The following is a 20559-nucleotide window of genomic DNA, read 5'->3' as shown; positions in this document are numbered from 1 at the left end:
TAATGTTGTTCGTGCCAGACAAACGTTATAATGCCTAATGCAAGAAATATAAGAATTTCGTAGTTAGATAAACATTATATCTTTAAATGTCTCTTAAATCGTATTTCAATTACATTATTAAATGTAAATGCAATTTCTAGAACAAGGGATTGTGTGTGAAGAATGTGGCTGGCACGTGGCCAGGTTTGGCTCCAAAATTGGGGTACAAAACCAAATTGCAATCTTATTTTTGGAATTAAAAATTATTTAAACATTTAAATATTTAATTGTGACATTTTTATTAATATTGGTGTATTCATGTGAAAATTCATAATTAATATTATTTTTTATTCAGTTAATTAATCGCCCTCCCCCAATTCATCAAATAAATATATTACAAAAAAAATAAAAAGGGCAAACTAAAAACAATATATAGCTGACATACAATTTTACAAAAACTAGTTTAATTACTGAAACCCTAAACCCCCCCTAATTTTCACTCATCAAAATTCAATGAAAAAACTGGGGCCCATGATGTCTTAAGTCAGAACCCATTTGCTTCATCAAGCTTTGCAAGCTACCTCTGCTCCAGGCATCCATGTGAGAAGGACGTACTTTGCTCATATATATATATATGCTGCGCATTCATGATTCATCTCTCCCTTTCTAGGAATCTTCTTCATCTTGCTCCAGATCTTGGCTAGTCGCTTGTGCTCTTCAAGCAACTCCACCACCATGCACTCTAATTAACTTGCCGCCAGCCCAGATGCCCTTGCTATCCGCATGATCCGTGCATGATTCAGTCATCGCCTCTGGGTTGCAACTATCCAACTGATCTTCATCAGCCATGGAGTTCATCATTGTCATGTAACGCTTCATCTCTGCCTGGCTTTCCTTTCCACCGCCTTTCTGCACGATTATCTATGGACTAATCCCTGGAAGCCCTAACACATATAATTAACCTGACCAATCGGACCCATTTTCAGTATATTCTGGAATTGCTCGTACGTACATAATCCTCAAGGTGAAGCTCCCCCTTGTGAAACCTTTTGCAGAAGCTCGGGCTGTTGATCCTCACGCACAGCTTCGCGTCTCTTGTCCATGAATCCAGACCAGTCTCCCATGCCCAAAAGACGACGAACAAATGGCTTTACATCAAACACTTCAAACTCGTTTATATGCTTCTCCAGTTCCAATAAGTATCACATCAAACACTTCACAGCACCGCCACGCTTTGCATGGCCATCCATTTTAGTGATAATTACAGCTCCAACGGCATCGCTTTGCTTGACTGCTTGAGCTTGGCCGATACTGCTGTCCATGACAAATATCACAAGATCCGGCTTCGAAGAGAGTAGCTTCCTGCTTGTGGCCATATATAAGGTCACAGTTTTCCTTATTGAATCTTTCCAATTCCACGCCTTCAACTACAATCTTGATTGGATCAGACTCCATAAAAAGGGATTGCAGCTTTCGTAGACCTGTATATATATATATATATATATAAAAAATATAATAAGTAAAAAATAAAAACAAATAAGAGGTCACAAAATTAATTTTGATACAAATGAAGAGAAGATTTTTTTTTTTTTAAATTAAAGCAATTTGAAAAAAATTAGCGATTTTTAACCAAAATATCTGATGGATCCTTTCACCGTTGACTCTGCAAATTATGGATGGTAATTACTGGCGACTATTACTTCTCTATTCTTTATCTTATTTTTTATTTTAAGTATATGTCATATTATAATTTTTACAAAATTTTTAATAAGAAACTAAATTATGATTTTTGTATAAAATTTAGATATAAAAATGTTATTTACTGATATAATTTTAATTTAATTAAGATTTTACTAATTAATAAAAACAAAAGAAATCAAATAACTTTATATATTTTTGGTTTAAATAAAAGCTATCATGAAAATAATTCAATCCTTTTCACAAATTTGTAATTTTATTTAATCCTCTCAATTTTAGCAATTAGATCTAACTTATCTTAATTATGTATAATTTTACCCAAAATATAAAATTAATTTAAACAGAATATGTTCATACTGATTTAACATGTTGAAGTTATATAATAATAATATTTATAAAATTTACATATATACATAACTAAATTATATATATAACTTATTACATATAATTTGTTTTCTTATTTTTCATCTTTTTTTTCTTTTTACAAGTTTATATATATACATATGTAAGTCTCACAAATATTATTATTACCATGAACACATTCTCTTTAAATTAATTTTATATATTAGATAAAATTACATCTCATTAAATTAATTTAAATTTAATTATTAAAAGTGAAAAAATTATATAAAATTATAAATTTACAAAAAAAGATTAGATTACTTTGGTGATTAGGCCTTTGAGATATTATTATACATAATCCAAAACAGAAGCTATGTGCTGGTCTGGGGGCACCTTATCCATGTGTTTGCACGAAATCAAGGGTCACGTGATGGGGTTGGATGGTTGTGGATATTGGGCGGACTAAATTGGCTATTTCATTTGTTTGTTTATTTCTGAGCCTTTTCCTCATCTGAACGCAGTTCAACTCCACGTGCGGATCACGCGAGCGAATTGACAAAAGAGCCATTAATGTTGAAGTCATGGCACTCCTGTCAAATCCATGGGACCACTGCCATCATAATCATAATCTCGTGAAAGCAGCTGATCAAAGCCGTACCCAAACAGGCTTCCACCAGCCATTAACGTCCTGACGCGTGGACCGATTATTGAAATCTGGTTTTGAATTTAGAGTGCGATTTTGTTCACTTACTTGAAGTAAAAAATGTCATTTTGGATTTACCCCTCTACTTATCCTCCCATTTTTCTCTTTTCTCTATTTTCTTTTTTGTCAGGTTACTAGGTTGATGATAACAATAAAAACAAAAAAAAAAAAGAAAAAAAATGTAATAACAAGACAGAGTGACGAGTCAGTGAAGCAACAAGTTGACAATGATAAGAAAAAAAAAAAAAAGGAAAAAAATGACGAGACAAAACAGTAAGTGACGAGACAATAGTTAATAAGACAATAATAAGAGACAAGAGAGAAAGAAGAAATAAAAATAGGATGGGTAAAGAGAAAGATTCAAAATGATTTTTTTATCCCCAAGATAAAGTCATTGAGAATGCACAAAATCACACTCTTAAATTTAGGCATAGAAAGGTATGACGTTAATAAAGAGACATATATACATGTGACATATGATGACTATTGAATTATCTAATAGATTAATTTATTTGTGAAATAAAGTATTGAATACTTAATTTTTATAATTTTTATTTATTAATTATTTAATCAATATTTACTATATAATAAATGTGTCATTAAATACATAAAAATAAAATAGCAAAACATCACATCCAACGACCATCAAATTATAAACTTACCAATATATAGGTTGTGAATCCTAGTCAGAGCAAAAAGGATGGGGAAATGGTGAGTTGATTGCAACTTATAGGTCACTAGTCGAAACAACGAGAAAATGTTGAAATCGATCAAGATAGCAATGGCTAATAAGAGATTCGATCTTTTCGTTTGAATCAACAAGAGACATAAGACGAGAGCAAAGATAACGATTGAATGAGAAGGGAAAGGTAAAAAGAAGGATCAATTCGATTGATATTTCTTTTATACTTACTTTCTTCTATTTTTCTTATTTATAACTTATCTTATAAGGTTAATTATATCAATAATCACTCAATTTTGTATTCTATTATCATTTGATCATTGAATTTTAAAATATTACTTGAATGTTATCTACTAATCATTAATATTTCAAAATCATTTCTTATTCGTTACTCGTTAGTCACTGAATTTTAAATTTACGAGTGATGGATGAAAAATAATTTTGAAATATTAGTGATTAGTAGGTAACATTTTAAAATTCAGTGACTAAATAATAATAGTTTTGAAATATTAGTGACTAATATATAATATTTTAAAATTCAATGACCAAACAATAATAGAATGCAAAGTTAAGTGATTATTAATGTAATTAACCCTATTTCGTATATAACTCACGCATTATTTTAAATCAAGTTAAATAATCAATAAATATAAAATTATAGAAATTAAATATTTAATATCATGGAAGCGATAGCTTCCTCATATAAAGTTTATAGAGAAAAATATAAATTTGATCTTAATTTATCTCCTAATGGAATATTCTCCGGCCAAGTACCCAATAAAATTTCAATAAAGAGCTATTTAAACACTCAATCATAACATATCACATTAATACACAAATATTATTAAAAAAATATACAATCAGAGCATTCAAATAGCATTCTAAGGTTTTATATATTGTGAGAATGACATAAAAACCTAATGTATAATAAAAGAGATACATTATATAAAAATCTTTTATATTATACAAAATATGTTTTACGTAAGAATCGTTAGTGGCCGTTAATTTATTGAACCAACCAAACAAACAAGCAGAGTATCATACCCCGTCATGGAATATGCAACTAAGTAGTTAACTCATCAGTGACCATTTACCATCTGGGAAGCATCAATATGCTGCTACTCTTGTATTAGAAACAGGTAATGCACATAAGGCTTGTAACTCAAGGAGAAAGATGTGTTTGTTCAAGCAGAAAGGAAAGTAAAGTATAGCAGTTTCCCCAGAAAAGAGGGTGGTTTAGTTGGCCCTTTCTCTGAGCACATTGAGCTCCATCTCCGTTGGGTCAGTGGCCTGAATCTCATAATGGATGCCCTCCAGCTCCCTTCTGAACCTGTCCTTGGATGTTGCATATAGCATCTTGGCACGGACCCGGGACACAGAAGGAGACCTGGAAAGAATGTGTTTTTGCACCACAAATGATATGGAAAATCAATTGAACTTGATAAGTAAAGTGCAGAAGCAGATAGAAAGGTTCGAGAGAACAAGTTTCGAGCTTCGTCTTAAGATAGGGCTTCGGTTTCGGTTACCTTGATGGCAGATGGTGACAAAATTATCATAGAAATGGCAAAATTTTGACTTATGCGCGGGTGTCATGTATCAGGTAAGCGAAAATGAATTCTCAACAGTCAACAAGAAAATGTCAAGGGACTGGCTCACCTCCATGACACCAAGCATGAAACAGCATTATGTATATGTGAGCAGAACGATGTCAAGAAATAAGATTAACCAATTTCGGTTTACCTACCATGTCATAAGATATTGCCATAAGAACAATGCCACAGAAGTGGCTATCAAATGGATTTTCACACAAAAGATAAAGTGAAATAGAATTTAGAGTACGCCCTGTACTCTTCTGGTACACAAAATTGATGAAAAGCACAAGCTAGTTTAGGAAAAAAATAGGCAACTATTAGCACAAGCAAGCAATCGACATGCAGACCTGAAAAAGTACCAGATAAATGAATTCCTTGCTTGAACTAATATCACAACTTTCACGTAATCTAAATAACCAAAGATGATTATAATCAATAGCTGAATAAAGAATCTTGAAAGAATACTGAATTTAGAAACCATACTTGCTCAAATCCAACTGGAATGAGAGAGACCACTCCTTAACATGCACCATGTGTACATCTGTTGATACACTAACATGCTTGATTATCAAACAACTCAGTGTACCTTCAGAAGCTCATGTGCAAAACCTTAACCTAACTATCCAAGCAGAGTTCCAAAATCAATACGTTCAAGAAAGAATTATAACAAGGATCACATCCAAGGCCTACAAATTTTTGTCCTATAAACACATAGTTATGACCAGGTGATGTTGAATAGGTATATAGCAAAACACGTAAAAGAATAAAAAGAAACTTGGCGAGAGACGCTTAAGTATGAATATGATAAGAGTTATAAGGGCCTTACAGATGATAAGACCTTAGATAGAAATGACTAGAAAACTAAATTTCATGGAAATGCGACCCTGCATAATGGGATAAAAGTTTGATGTGTTACTACTGTTGTAAAAATGTAGTTACGAACAAGGAAGCCCCAAAAAACTCCATCCACCTCTAGCTTAGGAAGACAAAATATTTCGTATAAAACTAAAGTGTACCAAGTGATAAATATACAACATAATCTCCTCAAGATTAAAGAGCTGCTGTTTCAACAGTAGAAAGGAAGTTGTCTGATGAATATTTGTATGAAAAAAAAGAATCTCTACAGAAAATATTTGTCAATATGATTGTAGTTCAAGCATCATAAGAAACAACTCACCATGCAATGAAAAAGATCTTGCTCTTTTGGCAGTTCTCAGAAGTCACAAAATCGAAGTCATAGACAGCATAGCGACAATCATTTTCAGGGAGAGATGCAGTAAAATCATCATAGCTCTCTGCTGCACTTCCAGTCTTTTCAACCACAACCTCTTTTTTCTTCTCATCAATTTTAAAGATCACATAACGATGAACCTTCTTTCTCTGCAATTCCATATACGTGCTTTTGCTGTGCTCAGCAACACCCATGCCTGATGATGCGGTTGTCTGAAATTAAATGGCATGATCAAATGCTTGCTGAAATCTAGATTGTACAATACTCACACACTTGTTTCCTCTATTACTGTTAGTGTTTATGTGTTACAATGGCAATCAATTAAGAAACATATTTGAGTTGTAATTTTACTCTGATATTAAAATTTTGACTATAAAATGAGAATATGCTTGTTATGGTAGGCTTTACGTACAAGCATCCCAAACAAATGATAAATAAATTGGAGTCTGTTACAACAAAACAAGTCACATGTCTAAGGCAATGATTGTCCACTAATGTCAGATGGAAAAAGGTTTAAAAGAAAAAAGAAATGAGACAGCGTAATGTGACTATGAGACAGGTCAAATAATACACTAATGTTGAGTTGAAAAATTCACAAGCAAAATGGCTGAAAGTAACATTTTTTATATCACTTCATGCCATTTTGTCCTTACAACATAACCTTTTTAGTGTTCTTCCTCTCATCCAACACCACCATTACCTTAAACTTCTTGCCATCCGACATCATTATTTCTTCACACATTGATTTGACACATTTCACTCTTACTATCTTCAATGCACTTGTACCCCCTTTCTAGATGCATGTAACTCAATATGAGAACTTGTAAACGAGCTTCAAGACCAACACTAAGAAGCCCAAGCCAATTCAGTCAAAGTCTCCTGCTCGAAGTAGATTACAACCTACGATTGATTCTTTGCATGCTCCAGGCATAAAGACTAATTACAAGTAACAGTTGCAGAAATAGCAAGACATGACAAAACTCTGATTTCCATGGACCTTATTCTCTAAGAAGGAATAAAGCTTTTTGTGCTCCTCTACTGTAGAACATAGAAAGGGAAACAGAAGAAGAAAACAAATGCACCGATATGGCCCCTGTAAAAGATTTTATCAAATGCTAAGGAAAAAAGGTAACATCTTCCCAGCATATTACCTTCTTTTTTGTTCCTTAAAAAAGAAGTGTGAAAGGTTGAATGCTTAAGAAAAATGAAGCCTTTTGGCATCTTTCTTTCCTTGCATTAATCTCTCAAGCCACCAAGAGAAGAAATGTAATTTTTTCCCCAGTCCAAGCCAATGAAGACAAATTTATTCATAGAAAGAAGTCGAATTCTCAACCTTCCAGTTTACCACTCAAGCCCTAAACAAATTCCCTATAGTTAAATTGCAATAAGAAAACACCTGCCGATGGAATATGTTCTTTTATTACTCCAACAAAGTTCCCATCAAAGATGATGCCCGTTAGATCAAATGAAAAACCCTGATGCGCTTCCTACTGAGATTGACACTAACCAACTGTGAAAGTCACGAAACGACTAGAGATGCCATCAAATAAAATCTTGCAATACAAACCAGAAAACATGAAGTTTTAACTTCACATCATGAACAAGAACTTCAATGCAAAGACTAACTCGAGTAAAACCCAATTGCTAAAACGAATAAAATGCCATCGACAAACAACCTTACTTTTAGAACTGCACAACAAAAGAAATTTCAACACGACGAATCCCAAATTTAACCGCAAGAAAAGCATATATTAATCGAACAAAGACTCTCGGATCTAAGTACTGGGAATCGAATTAATCGACTACGATTTGTTCAATAACTCACCCCTCTGAACGACATGGCTGGCTGCTGATCTTTGAAGACCAGAGAGAGAGGACCAATCTCTCGACAGACGCAGAAAGAGAAGCGAAATTAAGGAGAGGAAAGTTGAAGAAAAAGCAGCCACCGAAAGACAGAAATTTAAATTACTTTCAGATAATCTCTCTCTCCCCTCGCATTGCGTTTACGAGGCGGCGGCGGCGGCATAACGGAAAATTGGAAATAGAAGGGTTAGAATATAATAAAATCAATAAAATGCAGGAAAATATTTTTCAACCTTTTCTTTTTTTAAATTCTCTCAAATTATGAGAATATGGATGAAATATAAATACATAATAAATTATGTGTTAATAATATTGGCCTTAATAATTTATAAAAAAAATTAATTGATTCTTAATTTAAGAAAATATTATCTTTTAGTTAGAGATGTCTGAATCTAAATTTAATTAATTATTAATACATCAAAGAATCTTTTAGTTAGAGATAAATTTATAAAAATTATTTTTGTTTTGTTTTTTCTTTCAACATGAGAGAACATTTATATTGTTAATTTTTTTATATAAAAATAATAATAATAAAACACTCACATCTAGAGACATAAAAATTTTGAACCCGTAATTTTATATTTATCATTAAATATTAATCACTGGAGGAATCTGAAAGCTTTATCCTATAAATTTAGATGGGTCGGATGTTGTCACGATTCCCAATTGAATGGTCCCAGTCTCTCCCTAAACCCAATTGGAAGGGCAAGCCTTGCTTATTGGTGCCCTAGATTCTTTCTTCTATCCGCACCCCATTTCCAATTTCAGTGCAAACCCAACTGTTGAATTACCGTTTTTGGCTCGTTAATTTCAAACTTCGCGCGAAACATGCAATCCGAAGGTAAGCCGTTGCAAGCCCTAATTTTTTCTTCTCCCGAATTGGAACGTGGAGAGACAGAGACTCCTCAATTTGGATTCTTTGATTTCTTTGTTGTTGATTTCACTAATTTCAGGGAAAAAAGGTTCTTACAACCCGGCTGCGAGGCTTGCGTCTCTGGTGAGCAAGAGAGAGAAGCTTCAAGAAGAGCTTCATAACATTGAAAGACAGGTGTGTATGTGTATATATGCATTCGCGTATTTATAAGTGCTTATTGGTTTGCATACTTGTGCAAATATTGTTATAGAGTTGGTGGGTTTTGCAACTTATATGGAAAAGTATTTGTCGGGATCGGCTAATTTACCAGCTACCTTTCTAGTTAGTTTACCAAAATTTCAAGTTATTTTAGGACTTCCTAAGCTTTCTTTATTTTTTATTTTTTATTTTTGAATATCTAAGGAAGAATTTTGTATCAAAGAGGTTGAGGAAGGCTAAAAGAAAACTTGATCAGAAACCCAAGGCTATGGATAGAGATGATTGGAGAGCTAGTGGGGTAATTTGTGATGTTGCACTCAAAACAAAATCAAGCATGAGTTTGAAATTGTAAAAAGATCATTTCATATGAATAAAAATCAATACAAAAAAAGATAGTAAAGAAATGAAGATGCTCCAAACATATTGTGAGTTTGAAATTGTGGTGTTATTGTTGTAGGTATATGAGTTGGAGACAAGCTACTTGCAAGAATCTAGCCATTTTGGCAATGCCTTCAAAGGTTTTGATGGTTTTCTTTCAGCATCAAAAAACACAACAAAGTAGGCGGAGCTTTGAACACGGTTACTATTTATTTGATGGCATAATGTTTGGCTTTGTGAATTTGTGTTTCTTTTACTTCAGTAGTTGATGAGAATTATCTGGTCAATTGTTCATTTTGAAGTGCATGGTTGATTCACATTCTATTTTATGTTACTACTTCTTGTTATATCACTTATGTGATGATATGAATTCATCTGCATTAAGTCAACTGTTTACCATTATTTTATTTTTAATATGGTGATGCAGCCTAAAGAGATCCAGAAAGCTTCAGCCTGAAGATAGGATCTTCTCATTGTCCTCGGTCACCTCACCTGTGGTATGTAATATATTCCAGAAAATTATTGACCTTGGAGGATCAACTTTCTTTTCTTGTTAGAAACTTGGATTAATAGCACTTGAGATTTTGTTTCATTTTTGGCCATAAAATTTATTTATAGTAATAACTAGATCCTTATAGATTTCTGAGCTTGAGGTCAATCACATATATAACTTGAGGTGGATGGAGGATTTAGATACAAAACCAAGAACTCACAATACTTTAGCAGCTCAATATTAGAAGTAGGACCAGACTATGAAGAGCTGCAACTTGAGCCAATTATCTTAATGGCAGATAACCAGACAAACCATCAATTTGGTTGGCTTTAAGAAGAGATGGATAGAGTACCAAGAAAGCCAGATCAGCATTGGATGGTCTGGACAAAGCATGAGGGAGGTGACATCTATGCCTGATTAACCCCTTAGGTAGCCCAAGCGGCCGATTGCGTGGGATTCAGGTGCTGGGTATGCCAAGGTTGCGTGTTCAAATTCTAGGCAGCGCAATAGGTATCACATTTGCTATAAGGGGGCCACAAGCACGGGTCTTCAACCCGGATTTACCTGGCCTAGCTTGACTGCCCGGTTGGGTCAGTGCCTATAGGGGAGAAGGTGTCGGTCTTTGCCAAAGGCTTATGTATTGGACTTCCTCCGATTTCTACGTTAGAGAGAAAAAAAAAAGACATCTATGCCTGATTATATCTCTTCCTAGAACATGGGGCCAACCTAATTAACTCTATCTCAATGACCTGCTTAACCCGCTGAGCACCACAAATGTGGGGAAATGAATACAGTACAGCTCTTTAGCCACCACTGGAAGCAAAAAAGGGTAGCGTTATTCTCTTGTCCACTATTTCTCAATTGCAGTTATTCTGAAGTATTAGACTTCTGTAAAAGAAAATAAGCGCAAGTGCTGTAGCTTCTGAGATGCTGTTCTGCCAAAAAGGAGATCTCAGACACAGTCGACTCCCAAATGCTCTTCCAATAATATATAATTTACTTTCATTGTGCAACACTTTGTTGTAGGATTTTTCCCCAAATATCTCTTGCAGTAGTCTTCTCAAGCTGATTTGTATTTGTATTTCTGAAGTTAAAAAAAGAAAAGAAAATAAACAGGTCACCCTTTCTGCCAATACATTGAGGTCGCGATTATACTCTGTCCTCTGCTTATCAAGAATAAAACAATCCTTCACATCACATGGAACCTATCTTAGCATGCATAAAAAATATTCTCAGGTAAGCACCTACTTCAAATACTCTTCCAAAGAAACATAGTTTTTGTTCATAGTGCAACACTACAATGTAGGATTTTGCCCCAAATAACTCTTGCTGTCATCTTTGAAGCTATTGTATATTTGCATTTCAGGGGAAAAAAAAGAAAGAAAGAAAAAAAATCGGTTGCCTCTTTCAGATTCTAAGTTGGAAATGTTCTAATACATTGAGGTCTTGCTCATTCTTTGTTCTCTTCTTATCAACTATAAATTAATCCTCCACATCTGGCACCTATTCTAGTCAGCAACAAGAATATTCTTAGGTAAGAATAATGTATGAATCTAGACTCATGCAAGAGAGATTCTTTCCAGTAGATTCCTTTCTACCTTCTCTTCATGGACCAATATCCTCAGTGAGCTTGTAAGAGCCCTTCACCTGTATCAAGCTCCTACCTTTAGGTTAAACCTTCTACTACCTTTCTCCACTTAATCCTGTGATCCAAGCACTTATATAGTTCTTCACCTGACCATCCAGATACCAGAGACTCTGATTTCTGGAGATCTAATGTTTTCCTATAAATATGGGTTTAAAGCATGTGTCTCTTAAATTTATTGCGCAACCCTATAGTATTTGAGGCACATTCGAATATTTTGTATTTTTTTTTCCCTTTAAACTGTATGCAGGTCAGATATTTGGGGACATACATATCCATTGCTTAAAACACATAAAAGAAATTTTAAGCTTGAGGAAATTAAATCCAATGAGCATGGTCTGGTGATGAAGGATTATCAAATTAACATCTGCTGGTCTTACTCGTGCAAGCTTGTCTGAGATTATTTTATTGCTTGTTTGATGTAGTGTCAGTTTTATTTTGATGCCAGTAGATGCTCCCTGAGGCAGCACTCTCCAGAGACTAATGATGTCAGCTCTCAAAAAGGGAGTTGGGCAAGCCCAACTCCTTTTTTTATGTAAGCTAGGATCTTGATTTGCAGACTTGATATTTTGCATCAACAAGTTTCTGAACATGGAACTTTTTATTGGTCAGGAACACAAGATTAATATTGCATGTTGAATATCTCGTCACATGTTGCTCTATCACTGCATGCTTCTAGTTTTCTCTTGGTGTGCCATTGCGACTTATAGTGTCTGAAACATCTCCTTGTCTGTTATATCGGTGTTCTTAAGACTTCTAATAGAGATGGTCACCTTTTAAATGTTATTACCCCTGCGATCTGATAGGCCATCGGTGTACCGGACCTACCAAAGACACCACAAACAGCAGCATGCATGAAGGTTAGAATAGGGAATTAGCACCAGCATGTGCGCATGGGGGTAGTTTTGTAATCCATAAGCTGAGGGAATAATCTGCATGTGCAAGGGAATTCGGTTAGAGAGGGGCAGAGGAGAGGTATAAATAGCTGAGAAGAAGAGGGAGAGGGTAGCTGGTTTTTGGATAGAAGAATTGGGAGAGTAGGGCCTCTCGAATGCCCTGGTTTATTCTTGTTTTGTGCTGAAAAGTATTGGAAACTATTGATATTTGATTGCTATTGAAATTCTATTTGGTATTCTATCAATTTGGTATCAGAGCATCATTGATCCTAATGGTCAACTTGACGGATCGAGTAGGGGAATTGGAAGGGAGGATGGACATCATGCAACGAGGAATGGATGCCTTGAGGAGTGAGGTTCAATTGGTGGGGAAGAAGGTAGCGAGCTTGCTAAAACAGTTCGCTTGGATGAGAGCAAGGTGGGAAGAGCAGGAACGGAAGAGGAAGAATGAGGAGAGATGAGAGGAGCAAGAGAGAAAGGGGAAGCCAGATGAGGAAGACCAACCTGCAGGTTCGCCCTTGTCAAGGGAGGGAATGCCGATAGTTGGAGGGAGAAGTGGCAAAGAGGGCGACTGGGTCGATGGTGACGGAAGGCAGCAGCTAGGTTGCACGGAAACGGAAACGCGAAACATTTTCGATACGAAACGGAAACGTGGAAACGGTATTTTTCAAAAAAGTTAGGAAACGGAAACGTGGGGTAAACTGTAATTTTTAAAAATATAGGGGTGTATGTGAAATTAATTTATAATTTATAATTTATATGATAAAAATAATATTAAGTTGCAACTTGCAAACCCTAGAGTTGCAGATCAAAGTTGCTGGATTTTGGAGCAGCTAGAGAAGACCCACGCCGCCACTAGCCAGAGTGTCCTGCCATTGTCATCGCTTCTGGCCGGAGTGTTCTGCCACTGTCGCCGCCTATCTCGACGGAGTGTTCTGCCACTGTCGTCGCCTATCTCGCCATCACCTCACTTCTCTCTCCATTCTGGCCGCCGCCTCGCCTCTCGCCCTCATTGTCGAATGGTTTTGTATGAATCATGGTTGATGATCCAGACTCGCTCCGCTATTCTTTCCTCCGTTCAATCTCCCAAATTGTCGGTTGATTTCGGGATCAAGACGAGGACTTCTCAGCTGGGTTCTTTCTCGCCATCTCTAGGGATGAAATCGCCATTTGGGTTTGCAAATTCTGGTCCGAAAACCTCCAATTCTTCGATAACTTTCACCATCCTTACTTCTGAAAAAGGAAGAAGACAGCTTGCTGAAGGTTTGGATTTGTTGCTGGAAACGCGTTTCCAACTGGAAACGCATTTCTGGCCCATTTTCTTAAATTCTGAAACGGCCCGCAATGTTTCAAAAATTACACAAACGGCCTGAAAAACGTTTCGGGCCGTTTTTCACGTTTCCGAAACGGGAAACGGTTCGGAAACGCCGAAACGGCATCTCCGAGCCGTTTCCATGCTTCATAGGGCAACAGTACCGTGGGAGACGCTTGGAAATACCCATCTTTGAGGGAGATGATCCAGATGGCTGGATCTTTAGGGCGGAGCACTACTTCATTGCGAACCAGCTGTCCAATGCGGAGAAGCTGGACTCAGTGGCTCTTTGTTTTGAAGGAGTTGCTCTTTCTTGGTTCCCGTGGGAGCAAAGACAACGACGGGTGAGGAGCTAGGAGGAGCTCAAGGCGATGTTGAGGAATAGGTTCAGGCCCGCGCAGGAAGGCACAGTGGAAGAAAGGGTCCTTGCGCTTTGATAGTGGGGGTCCGTCAAGGACTACCGCCTTGGCTTCGAGACTCTGACCTCACCGCTCACAGGCATGCCAAAGGCGTTGCTAGAGGGCCACTTTATCAACGGAATGGAGCCGGTCATCCGAGCCGAGATGAGGGTGTCGAGGCCGATTGGGCTGGAGTAGATGATGGACCTAGCCCAACCAATTGAGGAGATGAATCTGGTGATTCGTGGAAGCATTTTTGGACCTGGCCCAAACAAAGGTCAGGCCCCTTCGTCCCTAATTTTGAATCACCAGCGGGTAGTGATATTGCCTCCTCCGATGATGGCACAAAAATGGGTGATGCCCAGCCCTGCCTCATCACACTGGCCTCTGGCCGTCGCTAAGGCGATGGGTGAGGAGTTGGGAGTTGCGGTGTTGGCTGACGAGGAGAAGACGGACACAACAACACTGTGTTTGGAAGGTGCTGCACTTCCATGGGCCCAATGGGAGCGAAGGAGACGAAGAGAGATTCGTGTGGGTAAGAAAGCAAACCTAAAAGACGAAGCCATAGGGCGCCGCCATCGCATCTCTGCTCAAGCAATGGCGAAGAAAGGGAAGGCGAAGAAGAAAAAGCCAGTGACTAGACAACCACAAGGTGACAGCAAAAGCGTCAAGAAGAAAGGCAGGAAGAAGAAGAAGCTTCAGAAATACCAAGCTCCAGTCCCAACCAAAGACACCGCGATGCCAATTCAGTCCGATTCGGACGCCGACGATGATTCCTCCTCCGGTGAGACCAAGCCCGAGAAGATCCAAAAACTTCTCGAGCCCTACACCAGGTACTAGCGGATTAACTTCCTTGTCGGCGCCGCTGTGTCCGACGCTTTCCTCTTCACTCGCCTCCGCGATGCCGTGGATCGCGACATATCTCGTCGCAAACTCGTTGTCTACGGCCTCGCATGGGACACGACGCGAGAAACCTTAGTCTCTGCCTTCGAGTCATACGGCGAGATTGAGGGCTGCAACGTCATCTTCGACTGGGTCATGGGTAAGACCGAGGGCTACAACTTCGTCCAATTCAAGACGAGACGGGAAGCGGCCAAGGCATTTGAGCAGCTGAGGAAGAAGATCGGGAATCTGATGTCAAGGATGGCAGATCTGGTAACGTCCAAGGAGGGCATCATACCGATGATTGGGGCGCCATTAAGGGTCTAGCCATCTCCTACCATTTTTGATGAGGTGTTCCAGTGCATATTTGACTATATAAAACCTCAAGTTAAACCTGATTTTGTCGTCCCTGTTGCTCGATATCATGGCTCTCGTCTTGCGTCAGGTCCTTCACCTTCACCATTTTAGACTGGACTTCATAATGGTCTAAGAGCACAGAAAGTTGCACGCATGTCGTCTAGGTCCACTTTGGGTGCTGTTATTGTAGAAGCAGAGAATGATCTTGAAAGTGAGGCGCATGAAAATAAGGAAGACTTGAAAACAAAACTGAAGGAGTTGCTTCGAGAGAGTCCTAGCGTTTTCAACTCTAAAAATTCCGAGGAAAACAAGGTCAAATTAGGGGAGCTAGGATGGAAAGAGATATTATGAAGAAAAGTTTTGGGTCAAAACTCCCGAGGAGCTTGAGATGATATAGAAAGATGTTGTTTTGAGGTACACAGAAGGCCTATGTTGGGTTATGCACTACTATTCTGAAGGGGTTTGTTCTTGGCAATGGTTTTATCCTTATCGCTATGCGCCATTTGCTTCTGATCTTAAAAATCTGGGCCAACAAAAAATATGGAAAACTGGTAATTTGGTGGAGTCTCACCTTGAGAACAAGGTGAAAGTGCGGGAGGGGAGTAATGATAGGCCACCGGTGTACTGGATCTACCAAAGACACCACAAACAGCAGCATGCATGAAGGTTAGAATAGGGAATTCGCACATGCAGGTTGTTACAACCAGCATGTGCGCATGGGGGTAGTTTTGTAATCCATAAGCTGAGGGAATAATCTACATGTGCAAGGGAATTCAGTTAGAGAGGGGCAGAGGAGAGGTATAAATAGCTGAGAAGAAGAGGGAGAGGGTAGCTGGTTTTTGGATAGAAGAATTGGGAGAGTAGGGCCTCTCAAATGCCCTGGTTTATTCTTGTTTTGTGCTGAAAAGTATTGGAAACTATTGATATTTGATTGCTATTGGAATTCTATCTGGTATCCTATCATGATCTTTTGGCTCATATGGTGTTTCAACGATGAGGAATTCCTAATGAAACTAGAGTATGAAGGAGTTTGTTTCATTTGGCATTAACATTGTTGTACCTACTGAAGGATTTGAGTAGGTGGGCGAGTGACCAAATTTCAATTAGATGATTTGATCAGCTACACAACTCAATAAAGTTGATCTTTGGGGTCATACCTGTGATCTTTCCTGTTTGTTGAGTTCAAGATACTGATCGAGCCCATAGGTATATGCTTGCAATTTGCAGTTCTCTTGGGAATTTATGTCAAGCCATATATATTGAACACTGAAAATACTGAATGTTATGTTAGTGTCATTATTACATGAACTGAGTCCCGTGTTGTAAGGATTCTGACTTTGGTAGGTTAAAATAGTATCGCACTACAATGTCTCATGTTGTATCTAAATGGTTTACCTAAATTTGTTTCTCTAAGAACTTGCAAGGATGGCCATGATCATATTCACACGTGCAAGTATTTATATCTAGGCCATATAATCCTTGTTAGCAGTTTCCCAAGCATTTTTCTGGGGTTATTAGAGGGTTGTATCCGTGATTCTCTGGTAAATTAGTAAAATTATCAACTAAGCTCCAGTTATTACTTATTATTTGTTGTGAAGGGGCTATAATGTTTGGAAAGATGAGCTTGAACCTGTTTCATCCTGCATCAAATTTCTATTGTCATATTAATTGTTTAATTGAATAGCACAACATTCTTATCAAGATTTCAAGCCTCTTTTGATGACTCTTGGTTATGTATGATTATTGTATTTGGAGAATGAATGTTATGCAACTTGATGTTAAAATAAGGTGTTAGTGTTCTGCTAGTTTGCTAAAAGAATTGCTTAAAATTATTTCTGCTACATTTTGTGCTACAGCAGCCCAAAATCCATGTTCCATTTAATTTATTTACCTATCATTTAATTCATTTGAAAACTCACTTCATTTCTCTTAATTTTACTGCTATCTAAATGTTGCATCACACTTGGACGATTCACTTTGTTGCTTTTCTTTTTGCTTAAGCTACTTTGATTTATACCATTCCAGTCTATTTACTTTAACAGAAATTGCAAATATAAGTTTGGAAAGGTTACATTCTTTCTCATGTAGTTCTTCAGACGAAAAATTGCCAGTTTGTTCACTTTGTTTTGTTTATGTTCAGGCAGAAGAACAGGGAGTTGGCCGAGATGGTGGGCTCTTGTTATTTGGTAATACACCTGGAAGTACCTTCACTGTGACATATTGACATTTTACTTTTTCTTCTACTCATGACAGATGGAAGATCAGATGTAGGTCAAGGTCGGGCCAAGGGCAGTGGCTTAGCCGCCAATGGACAGTAAGTGACTTTTGCGTCCCTGCAGGCCAAACATACTGAGATTTCTTTATTTATTTTTTAAACAAATTGAGTATTTGTATTAATTGTTACTTTTAATCATGATTGAGGTCAAATTTTTTGTTTACATTAGTAGTTGAGTTTCTACGCAAGCATAATTTCAGTTCTTTCTTAGGGGAAAACCAAAGAAAGGAAGAACAGGACCAAGAGATGCAAAGAAAATCAGGCTGTCGGGTGATCCAGATCCTGATGATGAAGATGATTCTTGATTTGAGCTTGGGATAACTGCACTCCCTTCTAACATCTGTAGTTTAACCTGTAAGCATATCCTTAGCAGCAAGTTTAGGTTGTCCCAAATATCGAATCTGTTTCCAGTTGCAGAGTCTTACCGTTAATAGTGTGCTGAAGTACTCCTGTTAGATTGACTGTATTTTATGTAAATGTCTTTTTAGCTGTATTCTTTATTTATTTCATCAATTGTCTCTGCCAGTGCTGTTGTATTCTAGTTACTTTGGTTATGTAAATCCATATTGTAAAAGCAGTAATCTTGTCAGCAAATTTATATTTGTCAGAACCGAGTGAATAGATCTAGAGGCAGGAAAGGAACAATTGGAGATATTTTTATGATAAATTCTCTTTGAGTCCATTTTGTTTGGAAAGCTCTTAATCCTTCTGTTTCCTTGTCTGTAAGACATTGAAGTTGTTATTCAACCTGCATTAGCTTAGCCAACTTGACCCTAACAAATCTAGTTATGATTCATACCAGTTATTCTCATTGTATTTGAATCAAATATATTGATAAGCCAATGCTGAAGAGACGTGGAGAGATATGTTCTTGCCTGAACTATGGGCATCTAGGGGCGGGTTTCTTTCTGAAGGTTTGGCTGACAGATTTGGCTTTTGTTTAGGCTTCTATTTCTCACCGGATTTAGGATTAAGACACCTGCCTCTTTGAGCCCGGTACTCTAGGCATGGTATGGGACATTGGGAATTATTCTATTGATTTATCTGACAGTTCATATTTAGAATTTGATAGATGATGATAAGAATCCACCACTACTACATAAAAAGGTTTGATGATTTGAATAAAAACTGGCTGTGATTTTGATTTGAGTCTCTATATATATACACACAAACACACACACATAGAGAAATAATAAGGATTGAAAAGGAGAAGAATTGGGGTGTTTAAAGAACCGTCAAACTGTGAAAATCGATCGTACCGTACGGTTTGAGGTTTGAGCAAAAGCGGTTCGGAACAGAATCGCCTGAGTAGTATAATAATAAAAAATTTTAAAAAATAAATTATAAAACATAAAAACCCTAACAGTTATCCTATTCTTCCATTCTTCTTTTCTACCCAGCCCCTGTCACAACTGACCCTTGGCCCAGATCTCCGCACTGTTGTCTCTTGGACTACCTCTAACCTGATCTCGTCGATGGTTTCTACGGTGGCGGATCTCGAGAGGTTTGGGGTCTCATCAACGCTTCATCGGAGTTGAAGGTAACTTTTGTTCTTGAGCCGTATTTCTCTTATCAGGAAATTGGAGCCATGACTCTGTTCAATGTTGCTGTTAATAATAAGTTAATAGCAAGTTTGTCTCTTGCTCAAAATAATGGCACTAAGGATTGCATGTAAATGCATAATAATTTGCTCAAAATAATGGCACTAAGGATTGCATGTAAATGCATAATGGTTTCAGAACTGATACAACCTACCTGGCAGGGATGATTGCTTGTAATCTCACAATGCTTAGGTTTCTTGCACTTAATTTTGAGGCCGGTTTTTAGAGGTCAAGATTGCACATTATTGTTTTTAGGGGCTGAGGCTGGTTAATAGTTGATTGGTGATAGTTACTGTGATTTTATACACTTTATTATTTTATTGTTTCACATTTGAGGTCAATTTTTAGAGGCACCACTTAATTTTGATAGGTGTCAGTTGTTGTTTGATATTTTTAAATTGTCTCATGCATATTTTGGACAAAGTGCAATGTAATTTGGTGCGGTTTATACGGACCAAACTACCGCATGGTTTGAAATTACAAAAAATCGCACATGTGATGGCATATTAAAAATATCTTAAACCGTCCAAATTATACCGTGAATACCCCTAGAGAAAATTGACTAACAACATTGATAATAAATACATAATAATTATTTACAAATGCGGAAATACATAACAAATAAATTTAGATAACTTTGCTTGCATCGAGCATGCAAGGGAGTGTTTGGTCCCCCTTCTCATTTTACACGCGTCATACAAATGTTACATTGTTCAACGTAAAAAAAACATAACATTCTTCTTCCTAGAAACTGCAGAGAAATCTGTGTGGAAGTTTGAAATATGACTTTGTGCAAAATCACATGTATGAGCCATTTATGGTCCACTAATTGAAATAAAGTCTCTTCACCATAATATGAAGCATATATGCCAGGGCCGCGATGCGACTCTTGGTGCCTCTGATTGAGCATCTCAATTCGTTGAAAGCGACCCAGGTCGCAAATTAGATTGTGTAAAACGACAAACCAATAAAAAATTTTTTTTTTTTCTTATCAACGTGTACATGTATTACACGTTGAGAAGTTAAATACTAACATGAACAAAAGATAAGCGTAGCGGAGATGAGGATATTAAGATGGATATGGGTCATACAAAAAAAGATAAAATTAGAGATGAGATTATTCGTAATAAGATAGAAGTAGTGTCAATCGAGGAGAAGAT

At 37.1% G+C, this 20559-nt stretch overlaps 2 protein-coding genes and 1 pseudogene across 6 annotated transcripts; 1 reads left to right on the top strand and 2 right to left on the bottom strand.

Moving 5' to 3' along the window:
* Nucleotides 1–377: 377 nt before the first annotated feature.
* On the bottom strand, nucleotides 378–2700 carry LOC127799139 (signal recognition particle 54 kDa protein 2-like; annotated as a pseudogene).
* A 1772-nt stretch (nucleotides 2701–4472) lies between these two features.
* On the bottom strand, nucleotides 4473–8245 carry LOC127799528 (actin-depolymerizing factor-like). The gene is made up of 3 exons (XM_052333639.1): nucleotides 8053–8245; nucleotides 6174–6439; nucleotides 4473–4791 (listed from the first exon to the last, which is right to left on the bottom strand). The coding sequence occupies exons 1-3, from the start codon at nucleotides 8065–8067 to the stop codon at nucleotides 4641–4643; spliced, it is 432 nt and encodes a 143-aa protein (XP_052189599.1). The 5' UTR covers nucleotides 8068–8245; the 3' UTR covers nucleotides 4473–4640.
* A 493-nt stretch (nucleotides 8246–8738) lies between these two features.
* LOC127799527 (uncharacterized) lies at nucleotides 8739–18480 on the top strand. 5 transcript variants are annotated; one of them, XM_052333637.1, is made up of 8 exons: nucleotides 8739–8931; nucleotides 9044–9138; nucleotides 9367–9460; nucleotides 9620–9720; nucleotides 9968–10037; nucleotides 17664–17709; nucleotides 17777–17837; nucleotides 17999–18480. In XM_052333637.1, the coding sequence occupies exons 3-8, from the start codon at nucleotides 9431–9433 to the stop codon at nucleotides 18117–18119; spliced, it is 429 nt and encodes a 142-aa protein (XP_052189597.1). In that variant the 5' UTR covers nucleotides 8739–8931; nucleotides 9044–9138; nucleotides 9367–9430; the 3' UTR covers nucleotides 18120–18480. The 5 variants fall into 5 exon arrangements, with proteins under 5 accessions (XP_052189597.1, XP_052189596.1, XP_052189594.1 ...); XM_052333636.1 differs by lacking the exon at nucleotides 9367–9460 and having other exon boundaries at nucleotides 17664–17691; nucleotides 18010–18480; XM_052333634.1 differs by lacking the exon at nucleotides 9367–9460 and having other exon boundaries at nucleotides 17664–17691.
* Nucleotides 18481–20559: the final 2079 nt, after the last annotated feature.

The sequence above is a fragment of the Diospyros lotus genome, chromosome 4 (assembly GCF_014633365.1).
Source record: "Diospyros lotus cultivar Yz01 chromosome 4, ASM1463336v1, whole genome shotgun sequence".
NCBI classification, from domain to species: Eukaryota; Viridiplantae; Streptophyta; class Magnoliopsida; order Ericales; family Ebenaceae; genus Diospyros; species Diospyros lotus.
The sequence above is the reverse complement of the archived record's forward strand: the minus strand, read 5'-3'. Positions and strand labels throughout refer to the sequence as shown.

Excerpts from the sequence above, each read along its gene's own strand:
- LOC127799528 (XM_052333639.1), bottom strand. Across the intron at positions 4,792-6,173 it reads AAGATCTTTTTCATTGCATG|GTCTCCTTCTGTGTCCCGGG; the intron begins GTGAGTTGTTTC and ends CATTCTTTCCAG.
- LOC127799527 (XM_052333633.1), top strand. Across the intron at positions 9,139-9,619 it reads TTCATAACATTGAAAGACAG|GTATATGAGTTGGAGACAAG; the intron begins GTGTGTATGTGT and ends TTATTGTTGTAG. Across the intron at positions 10,038-17,663 it reads CCTCGGTCACCTCACCTGTG|GCAGAAGAACAGGGAGTTGG; the intron begins GTATGTAATATA and ends GTTTATGTTCAG.